The following is an 11319-nucleotide window of genomic DNA, read 5'->3' on the forward strand; positions in this document are numbered from 1 at the left end:
TCCCTGTGGCACAGAGCTGCAGCTCCCTATTCTCTCTTCTCTTCCATCACCAGACTTTCACACCTGGGATCACAAAGCAGATGCAATTTACTAACATTAATTTTTTTATAATTTTTGGGACCAGTCCCCTGAGACTATGAAGGACCTGAAGACCTTCAGCAGTCAGACTTCAGTCCTTAATATTTTTATACTCCTCTTGTCCCTTAACCCTGCCCTTTGGCGCATCTACTTTTCCAGCTGTGAAGCTCGTTTCCAGCTGTGACTCCTTCAGATTTAAGTTTGGAAAGGCCCCCAGCTTTTTTGCAGATGCCAGCACCCTTTTTGTGGGTGTTAATAGCCAAGGGAGTTACAGGAGCCCTTGTGTACATCACTTAATCTTTGTGCAGGAGGCTGGTTCCAGTTTTTAATGCCTCTCATGATGCCACATACTGGTTGAAATGTGTTATCCTGACGCTGACTGTCATGGACTTGACACTTTTGCCTCCATCACCCTGGTTGGTGACATTCTGTATTACCGTATCAATTTCAGCCAAGGAATTAACATGAGCCATAAATGAAGTGGAATATCAGGCAAATACCTCTCTGTGCAAGGAAAGAGCCATTGTTCAACATCACAGATTGAGATTAGGTCCCCCCAATGAAAAAGCCCTCAGCAGATGACACATCCAGCAGCCATTCCAAGCACAAAGTGATTTCCTCTTTTAAAGACATGTTCATCAATTTGATTCGGTGACAGCATAGCTCACGTGGGAATGAACAAATATAACAGATGGCAGTTTCCAGGAGTTGTGACTAATTAATCAGGAGATTTTGGCCAGGTCATTTGTCTAATAAACTTGAAGAAAGGTTCAGTTTTATCTCTAGTGAAACAGAGATTTTTTGCAAGAGCCCTGTAATGGCTTTGCTCAGTATTCTTGCTTGTACTACTGCCGGAAGGAACTCAAGGGCAGTGTTGTAATGGGTGAGTTATGCCAATGCAGGCATGGCACACATGGCCCATTTGCTCTCTCATCTCAGGTGAAAAAAACCCCTTCCAGTAGCCTCCATGCTCCATAACTCCTGGGGTTTCTAGTTTCATATTCTTTAAAATGTTTTCTTGGATGAATCTGCAGAAGCATTATATTTTTTGCACTAAAGATGTTCTAGAAAGATGAAGGAATTATGAAGTAACAAAGGTGTAAAATACGATAAGAAAATTGTTTGCCTTAAGGCAAACCCAGTGATTGATCTTGCAATGCCAGTTTCAGGCAGGCTGGGCTTGGGGAAGCCTCACGTGGTGCCTGAGTGCAGCTCTGGCCATGCTGGTTCAGAACTGGCTGCAATTAGAGATGCTAAGCAACCAGGAAGACACAAGCCTTAAGGTTTGACCCAGCAGCAACCCCCAGTAAACCCATTGTGGGCACCAGTAGCTCCCACCCCGTAGCTCTCTGTCACTGTTCAGCCTCGTACTGCCCCAACCCCCTTCCTCAGCCTCACTGGCTTGATTTGGTCATTTCTCAAGTGGGCTAGTTTGTAAAACTTGTCATTTATTTGAAGTGAATAATTTAAAAGATGAATCCAGAGAAAGTCACATTTGTGTTTGGAATATCAAATTCTTAATAAGCCTTTATGATTCGTATTTCTGAAAACAGCTTCTCACAAAGTGGAATGAAAGCTAGCATTGAAAGGGAAAACGGTGCAAGGATGCAGAGGACGTAGCCAGATAGGGCAGTTGGATATCATTCTTCCTCCCTAGTGCTCCCCAGCAATGTGATGCCACTCTTTAGTGGGCAGACTGGGGGACTGAGTGCCCAGTGGATGGCGTAAGTAGTGGGGAGGGCTCCATAGGTCTGTCAGGGACTCTGTGCGAGGCGAGTGCCGATGTCTGGCTCATGCTCTCCCAGCAGTGCCATGGCTCAACAGAGGGAACATGGATATGATACAGAGATTTTAGGTGAAATCACAAGTTCTACTTTTACTCCCCAAGTTTTCCCAGCTACATCAGGTATTTGCAGCAGGCAACTTGTATTGCTGCTCTCACAGAATAGATCTATAGGCACAGTCATAAATACTTACTGAAATGCTCATGGCATCCAGAGAAGACAACAGAAGTTTATTGCCAGAGCATCAACTTTTAGACCTATGAAGGTGATCTTACTCTGCTTTGACTCATGAACTAGTGCAGCAGTGAATTTCTAGCTGTTGAAGCTAATGACTGAGGAAGGTGGTGTCACAGCCTCTGTGTCAGTAAAAGTCGCTTTGCTTCGACCTCTGTGGTTAGTGGAAACAGCAGCAATCCAGCTCCCTTCTGTTACTGCCAAGGGCGCAATGCTGCAAAACACTACAAACAGAGCAGCCGATATGTTGACAGTGAACCCACCTTTGTCAGGGGTGAGCGGGCTCAGTGCTTGAGGAGATGCAGGAGGTGGGGAAATGGAGCCTGCCTGCTTTTGATCAGGAAAATTCGCCTGAACCAAACCACAAGTTTCAGAGAGACTTGCTTCTGTGCGGCCAGCTGTGTCTGATCACCTGCATCACCTTGTGGGACTGCTCCGTTCATTGACAGTGGTTCAGTTAATGGGGAATAATAAATTAAATGCCTTAGGAAAAAAATCAAGTAAGAGCACAGGCAGGAGCTAAGTGGGAACATTGTCTTTCTCATCATTGCAGATCACATCTACCTTTTTTATTTTCTTTTTTGGTTCACAGGCAGCAGCTGTGCATATTATAGGCATGGCAGCAGAGCCTGTTCCTCCCCCCAAGGGAGTTTCATGATGTTTGAATTTCTGTGCAAGACTCTTGCTGCCTGCTAAAGGTGTTTGGTTCCATTCTGGAGGCATCCTCTAAAGAGGAAAATGGAGGGAGCGTTTAATACCTGGAACACCAGATGGCAAAAAACTAGGGAGCTGAACTTCAAGATTTTGGGGTTTTTTTAAACATAGTGGAATTTTTTTCTGTGAGAAAAGTGCAGTTTTCCTAAAATACAGGAAGACTCACAACAATCATCACTAAATTACTTCTTGGAGAACTCTTATATTTTCTGGTTCCCCAGAGGGAAAATAAGGGAATATTTGGAAAAACAAGAGACATCTGCAAGCAGCCTGCAAGCTGAAGTATTTTCTATCAGTTCTCCCACCAGAATTTTTTTCCTGGAAATTCCTTTCCATGGAGTATTTTGCTTTATGTTTCTGATTCAGAGCTATTTCTTGTGTGAAATTAAAACCAACCATCTTATACATTAGCCTCTGTCTTTCAGGACATGTGCACATCACCGATTTCAATATCGCCACAATGCTGACAAAGGAGAGCCATGTCACCACCATTGCTGGCACAAAGCCCTACATGGGTGAGAACCAATGGTAGTTGCATGTTCTTGAATCACCATTCTATGGGCTTGGGTGGACTGCTGTGGTGGTACACAGTGAAGACATTTTTGATTAGAGTTTGGACCCTTTTCTTCCTGTTCCGCATCAAAACATACACAGTTTGAAGTGAGGGGAACCCTGGAGAGGAGACGCAGGGTGGGAACAGGAGTCCCTCTCCAGAAATGCCTCAGTGCAGCTGGGGAATGTGTGTGTCCGTCTACTGACGCAAGCACACCATGAATACAGATTTTAGCGCCATAATGCCACACTGTACAGCATGGATTTGATTATTAACTAAGATAGTTGCACTCCTGAGATCCCCAAGCACTTCACAAGCAGCAGTCACATTGTGTAGCAATGATGAAATACTCCTGCTACCCTTGAGAAGGGAAATTATGCACATCAGTTTGTATTTGGTCCCTCAGTACATCAGCACGAAAGTCTTATGCTGCTGTACCACTAGCAATAATTTGAATTTTTATATGAAATGACTGCTTTAAAAATTAACATTACTCTGTGTTTAGGCCAAGTGAGTGGTTGTAAGAAAACATTGCTCCTTGTTTTGTTTGGTTTAGAGCAATTCTTGACTCCCAGGTTGTGCAAAAACCCTGAAGTACTTTTTCCCGTTAGTGAAAAATCTAATGGCTAAGAAAAAACATTTCAGTTGGTCCCTCCCCCCACTTCCCATTAAAAGCTGTGGTTCTCAGGCTTCATTCAGTTAAAATTTGGTTTTCCATGCCAAGGATGCAGTTGGCACCATGTCTGCATTTATGCTGCATATTAATGTTCCCAAAGAGCTGCTTTCATTGATGGCTGAGACTGGATTTGGGCTCTGCCAGACTGAAGTGCTTGAACAAAGAGATGAGTGGGATGGGAACAGCTTCCCAAGATGCAGATCTGCTGAGCTCTGACAGGGGCAGAGACTCTTCACCAGGGAGATGAAGAGATACTCAGGCCACCTTATGCCTAGATTGAGTGAATGTGCTTACTCTGGAGGACATTTACTGTGAATGATGGGAACTCCTGTGTCAGTAAAAGGAATTTGTTCTTTTGGGGCCTTGGGGGCAGAGAAGCACAGAGAGTTTCACGTGGAGAGGACTCTGGGGCTACTGGGTGGCCCTGGTGCAGGAGCATGGCAGCATGGGAAGGGCATGGGTCAGGTGTTCCGTGTTCCTCGTTCCCACTTGGGATTGCAGCTAGGCAACTTTTTCTCCCCTGTATTTTACAGCACCTGAAATGTTTAACTCCACAAAACCCACCAGCTACTCCTTCGCCGTGGACTGGTGGTCACTGGGAGTCACTGCCTATGAGCTGCTCAGGACTCGGGTATGTGTGTGGCTCATGGCCTGGCCTTCTCTGTCCTTGGACATGCTGTTGGGAAGGTTAATGCTTTATAACAGAGATGAGACAGCCAAGATGAATTCGAGGCTTTAGGGGTTATTACAGCAGAGGAAGCAGAGACCACATCTTCACCAGGGTTCTTGTGATCGTGGCTAAGAGCTCAGAGAAGCTGCTGCAATACAGAACAGCATGTTGTGGCAGTTCCCCACTGTGGCTGAGGGCCCCGGGGTTGGTATAAGTGGGACAAGGCAAACAAGCAATAGCTCCTGAAGTTTGGGCTGCAGTGTCCTTTACTTGGAGCTTCTATCCTGCAAGGAAAAAAGAAAACTTGAAAAAATAATCTTGTTGCTGTTGTAACAAGACTGAGCCGTTGGAGCAAATGATGGGAAAAGCCCAATCCCTGCCTGTGCCATCAGGGCTCTGCTGCTGACTTGGGCAACGTTGGGAGCCGAGTAGATAGACAAATACATCAGTGTGTTGGAAGTGTTGTGTAAAAAAGTGGGACAAAATTTTAAAAATTACATTCTTCTAAACAAAAGAATGTAATTTAAAGAGGAATGTTTAAAATCTTGTGAGGCTCTGAAGCTTCTTTTCAGTATGAGTATGCAAAACATGTTTTTTAAAAACTCTGTCATCAGTCTTTGCAGAATGCCTGAAAAACATTTTGATGAACAGATTTTTTCAGTCGAATTTGTGTGTCTCACTTGTGAGAGATCAGTTTAGCAGACATTGAGGAGATGTGGCTGTCTGACTTGTTAGGTAACTGAGAGGCAATGCACTCTCTGTAAACATCTTAATGTAATATTTGAGTTTTCCACATATAATGCTAAATGAATGGCAGGACTGCATCTCGTTGATGGCACTGCTTCTAAAGGCAGGAGCAGAAATGCTATTTTGTGCTCATACTTGATGGCACAGCCATGTTGAGATGGTGGCACCTGCGTGGCTGCCACGTGGGGGAAGTGAAAGGAGACCATGAGGTCCATCTAGCGTTGGCACATGTCAAGCACACCGCACCTGATCTGATCTCACTATTTATAGCTACTATTCTTTAAATGTACTTTTAATACCCTCCTGCCGTCTTCCCCCCAAAATAAGGTAAAAATCTGTGAATCAAAACTTTCAAGATGGAAACACTCTGCCATTTTAAGTTCTCTCTCCAGGTTAGGCAGCAGAATTTTTGTAGATGGAAAATAAACAGGGAGGTGACTTTACCTGAGCAGTGTCACTGGCTGTACACTGCATGTTGATGCAGGAGGAGTCCCTGGTGTTCCACTGCACCATGTGCTCCTCTGCAATGGCTCACCTATCCCAGTGACATGACACTGGCCATGGGGCAGAAGGGACTGTCACCCTGCGTCCTGACGCCCACCTGAGGCTGGTGACCCTTCCTGGGACATCCTTTTCCGAGCTGATTTTATTGTTGGGACGCATTTGTCTCCTGTTCACCGGCATTGTCCCCAGCACGAGTGAAGTATCAGGAGTGCTCTAACCACAGCACTATGTGTCATAGCCTTGTAAGATAAAAACACTGAAAAGACCAAGCAAATTCCCACTGATAACTCTGACTTCTGGGGTTTGCTCCTGCCTTTCCTGCTGTTAAATGCCTACTTATTAGCTTAGTTCTTGCTGACATTTTGTTTTTTTCAACTGAGCCATGGTCACACAAGGAGAGATGTCCCACAGGAGGCTGCGGACTGGACAGTGAGATTGTGTGAAGCTTCTGGGCTCTAACCGGATTTCCCAGGGAGTCTGAAAAGGCAAATAAATTCAAGTGCTTTTCTTGTGGCGTTTCCCACAGAGGCCATATCACATTCGGTCCAACACTTCCGCAGATGACATCGCTCATGTGTTCAAGACAGCTACAGTGATGTACCCTGCCGCGTGGTCCCCGGACATGGTGTCACTGATCAAGAAGGTGAGGGCGGCTGCAGGGCAGGCGAGGGGCTGGGAAGTGTCCGGTGCTCTTGCCACTTGCAGCCCCTGCACTACATGGTGGGAAGCCCTTGCAAATGGTGACACGGGCAACCTTGGCTTCCAGAGTTTCCTCTATAACTTTGCTTTTGGGAATTAACTGACTTAGAAGCAGATATTGATATATGTGTCAATAAATTTAGCCCCAAAATTAAATTTTTTTAATTCTCAGCAATTTTTTCCCAATAATGGAAATACTTTCAAGAAGTGCTGAGACTGTTGAAATCCTTTGATGGCATGTGGTTTATGTACCACTGCAATTTTTTTTTCAATAAAGCTGTTATCAAAATTGCTTTAAAATCATTACTGGAAGCATTTTGAAGCTGAAATCCCATTTGAAATGAAGCCATAGCTTCAGTAAACAAGACTATGGCTTAACAGTGGTAGCAAAACTGAGCACTTAACCCCTGCATACCATCACTGGCAGCAAATTTTAGGGAAGTTTAAATAGTTTTTTAATTTCAAATCAGTGTGGGCAATAAAGTAGTACTTAATGTAGCTTTCAACTATTTCTTGTTCCAAATAATTTGTATATGTATTCTATAATTTCTAATGAAATAGATGATCAAACATTTTAATGAAAAGAGGCTGTCAATTCTTTGCTGAGACAGAATCATGGTGTATTTTCCAGGAAGAAAATTGAAGAATATCTCCATTTGCTGAAAATTCAATGAAGCCAGTATTTCATTAAGCCTAACAGTAATACAGGGATATTTACTGCAGATGTCCTATGTGTTGCTATGCTGGAAGTTTTTCTCTGGACCACAGCAGGCTGCAAACCATGGAGGCTCCCTTGTGAATAAATAATACGATGTCACAATTATTTAAATTTCCCAGTGCTCCTTTGCATCTGGTTTAACAGCCGTATGTATTATACATGAAGTCAACTGTGGCTCCTTTCTGGCTCAACCATCCCCTGTGGATTTCTGTATTTATTAACGTCCCAGGCAGATGCTTATCATCGTGGAGCCGCAGTGCTGGTGTTAGGCTGGAGTCCAGAGCTCTGCAGAGGGATCTGGGCAGTGGGAACATTGCTGTGTAACTGGCTGCATGCCAGCATCAGGAGGGCTTTGTCACTTTGCCTATACCCTCCCCAAAGGGTTTGGATCTTCTGGTTTTCCTGCTCTGTTTTAGGAGTGCATGGTGTCAGAGTTTATGCAATGTATAATCCTTGAACAGAGCCAACCTCAACTCTTCCCTTCCACACAAGTAATCCCTACGGCAATGTTAAAAAATGATGAAAATAAGCAGTGTGAAGGCATGCATTCACACTGGAATAAAATTATTACTTTGGTAGAGTGAAAAAAGAGGATGTTTTACTGATCCAGTATTAAAAGCAGAACACAAAGGCCTGAGTGGAACTCCCCATTCCAAACAGATGCTTATTTTTAACATTGGACAAATTGTTTAATGCCACTGTACTGCCTCATTGCCTGCTCCTGCAATGGGGATAAAAGTAATTCGTAAAAATGGGAATAAACAGAGTTAGAGGTTGTGAGCCTGTCACGTACCCTGGTGAAGGGTACGTGCCAGAGCAGGAGAGGCACTGGTCCAAGTACCAGCACTGATGCGGTGTCTCTGGCGCCATGTGTCCTTAGCCCTGCTCCACAGAATGTGTATGCTGTGGGGATTGTCTCATCTCTTCCCTTTAACTCTTGCTGCAGTTGCTCGAGCTGAACCCCGAGAAACGTTTTTCTCAGCTAAAGGACATCCAGTCCTTCCCGTATCTGTCTGATGTGAACTGGGATGCTGTTCTCCAGAAAAGAGTAATGCCAGAATTCATTCCCATGGTAAGGCCATCTGAGTGTAAAGGTTCCTCACACCCAGCACTGGGACATGGGACATTCTGACAAATTTCCACTGAAGCAGGAGGTGTCACAAGGGAAAAAGAGTGACCAGGGCAGAGCTGTCTCTTCCCAGTGTAGCAAAGAGTAGTGGAGGGAGACTGTAGTGTGGGTGCCCCAAAACTGACATGCCCTGTTTGTAATGTTCCCAGAATTTCTGGGTGCAGAACCCACTGGGTTGTGCATCTGTGTGGGATGGACAGTGCCTGTGAGCCCTCTCATGCTGAGCTGCTCCCCACACCCAGTGCACCAGGATGGGCTCAGCAGCAGCCTGGGGATCACCCACCATCTTACGGGAATTGTTTTCTCCTGTAATGCCTCCCCTAACAACCTCATTGTTAACAGTAAATAGCATATACACTAGATTAGTGTTTCTGGGCCCTTTTAAATTGAATTAAAACAGCACACAAGTAACAGAACCCTTACAGAGAATAGTCCAACTGCTCCAACTGGTTTTCAGCAGAAGTTGGGCTGAAGTATGAATATCTGTTAATTGTATATCCACCCTTTTTTCTGGGTTTCTCTGTGGTGGGTACGATTCTGTATTGCTTGAAGACCAGTTCTGCTGGCTGTTGTGCTACTCTCAAAGAGGCACAACCCAGCCAGGACACTGTCCTCCTCCTCATTGCCACTCCAAAGCATCCAAAGTGCAGAGTACATGCAGGACCACAAAAGGAGCCACTGTCACGCCTTGAATATGGCCCCTAGCTGAAGGGACTGATAAAGTATATCAGGAGTATGGCCAGTGCTCTTGGCTGCAGTGAAATTATAATGAGTCCATCTTTTTTACAAAATTCCGCTCCCAGATGCAGTCCAGTTTATAAGAGACTCCTTAAGACAGGCTCTGATCATTTAAGGCCACTTCTCTCTCCCCTCCAGAAAGGCAGACTGAACTGTGACCCAGCCTTTGAACTGGAAGAAATGATCCTGGAATCCAAACCTCTTCACAAAAAAAAAAAGCGCTTGGCTAAGAAGGAGAAAGACACAAGCAAAAGCAATTCATCCCAGGTGAGAGCAAGCAGATACAAGCATGTGGTCAAGGAGGTCTTTCATTTTTCAATGATTGCCATCCAGCAAGACCACAGCAAACTGAACAGAATAATTTTTTTCCCCTTGTGATCAAGTTTATTCCTAAAACTCTCCCCCATCTTCCCTGTGGCAAAAGGCAGAATGTGTATGCACAGGTTTACTGCAAGAGGAGAGCCTTAATGCCATTCTCCCCACTGCAGGGCTAAAGATGCTCTGTGCCTAAACATATCGCCATGTCTCATTGAAACTGTCCTTACAATGTTTTTCTGTGTCAACTGTGAATTTATTCCTGATCTAGTTTATTTTTCCATTCTGATGTGAAAGGCCAGCCACCTCCAGAAGCACCTGGAAATGCTCCAGAGGGACTTCATTGTTTTCAACAGAGAAAAGTAAGTTTTGATTCAGAGGCAGCAGAAGAGGCACTGGCCCTTGCCAAAGCCTTTGACAGTTTTGGGGGGCCCAGGGCTGAGGGAGCTTGGGGAGGGAGGCTGTGGGGGCCCTGTGTTGAAGGAGCTTGGGGGGCTCAGGGCTCGAGGAACTGTGGAGTGAGTGGCAGCTCATGCCAGGGAGTGGGGTGCTCCAAGGTGGCTGTGCCACTATGGGGTCTTGGCACTGTCTGGGCTTTCCCTCACAACTCAATCATCCTTTTCTATCCCCAAGGGTGAGACCTCACCATGACAGCATCCAAGAGACCATGACAAAAAGTGGAGGTACACACAGGGAGGACAACCAGAACAACCACCTCTGAGAACAGCACAGCCCGTGCAGGGGACCTCCTCGTGGGGCTGCGGCTCACCAACCCATGCACCTTCACAGTGTTGGGCCATGGACTTGTCCTCTGCTGCTGGGACCCTGCCAACAGCCCAGGGCACAGAGGAGAGCTGGGCCACAGTTGATTAGACTCAGATCCTGTTATGTTGCCTTTCCTGGTGGCAGGAATGGGACCACAAGACAATGGATAAGACAGTATCCACTGTTTTGGCTTGGCTGGCAGTTGCCACAGCTCTTGGTGTCACCATGCAGGCAACTGCCACAGTGTGACCGAGAAGCTGAGCTGCATTGTGCTTAGAGGTGCCCATCACCACGTCAGTCGCGGTACTGGGACCACAGCTGTGCCGTGCCTGAGGGCTCTGCAGAGGTTGGGATTTCTGCATGGATGGGCTCATGGCTGGCTGCCTGAGGTGGAAGAGGTGGCTCTCAGATGCAGGGTCTTCACCAATGCATTGTGACAAAAGTGGCCTTTGCTTACAGGCAGCTCCTGCAAACATCTATGAGGATGGGCACAGGAGGCTGAAGATGAGCTCCTTCCTTAGTTGGGAGGAGGCAGCAAAGGTTTCCTGCCCATTTAGCCCTCTCTCCATGTACCCAGCAGGGCTGGCATGGTGCGTGGTCGGTGTGCCGACAGATGTGGACACCAAGAGGTAACAAGCAGGCACTGGTGAATCCCGATGCTTTACCAGTCTAGCCTGAAAAATCCATTCACTATCATGTTAAACTGCTGGAGTTCACTGAATCTGATGGGGTTTGGCTTCCAAAACAAGAGGGAAATGTGAATGTGTATTTTGAATCTCTCTACCACTGAAACAACACTCGATTTAAGCAGGGACTGCTTACAGGAAAAACTGCAGTGCTGATGTGGTCTTGCCAAGACTGAGATTGGCCAAAGCATTGCTACTGCGGTAATGGCGGGAATTATGCTATTATTTAAATGCTTTGACAGGCCTGAGGTTTCACCTCCTTATTTGACATTTTTCCCATTCTCAGCAATATAGTGAATGCATGATGAA

General features: G+C 45.7%; 1 protein-coding gene across 1 annotated transcript in view; it reads left to right on the forward strand.

The window, feature by feature from the left end:
* The window catches only part of STK32A (serine/threonine kinase 32A), a 24075-nt gene extending 12756 nt beyond the window's left edge, over positions 1–11319 (forward strand). The window contains exons 6-12 of the mRNA XM_017728260.1: positions 3236–3325; positions 4573–4670; positions 6487–6603; positions 8324–8449; positions 9383–9511; positions 9857–9921; positions 10193–11319. Of these exons, the coding sequence (XP_017583749.1) occupies positions 3236–3325; positions 4573–4670; positions 6487–6603; positions 8324–8449; positions 9383–9511; positions 9857–9921; positions 10193–10280 (713 nt within the window). The 3' untranslated portion in view covers positions 10281–11319. The remainder of the gene's footprint in view (positions 1–3235; positions 3326–4572; positions 4671–6486; positions 6604–8323; positions 8450–9382; positions 9512–9856; positions 9922–10192) is intronic.

This window comes from Corvus brachyrhynchos, unplaced genomic scaffold (assembly GCF_000691975.1).
Source record: "Corvus brachyrhynchos isolate BGI_N302 unplaced genomic scaffold, ASM69197v1 scaffold21, whole genome shotgun sequence".
NCBI lineage: Eukaryota > Metazoa > Chordata > Aves > Passeriformes > Corvidae > Corvus > Corvus brachyrhynchos.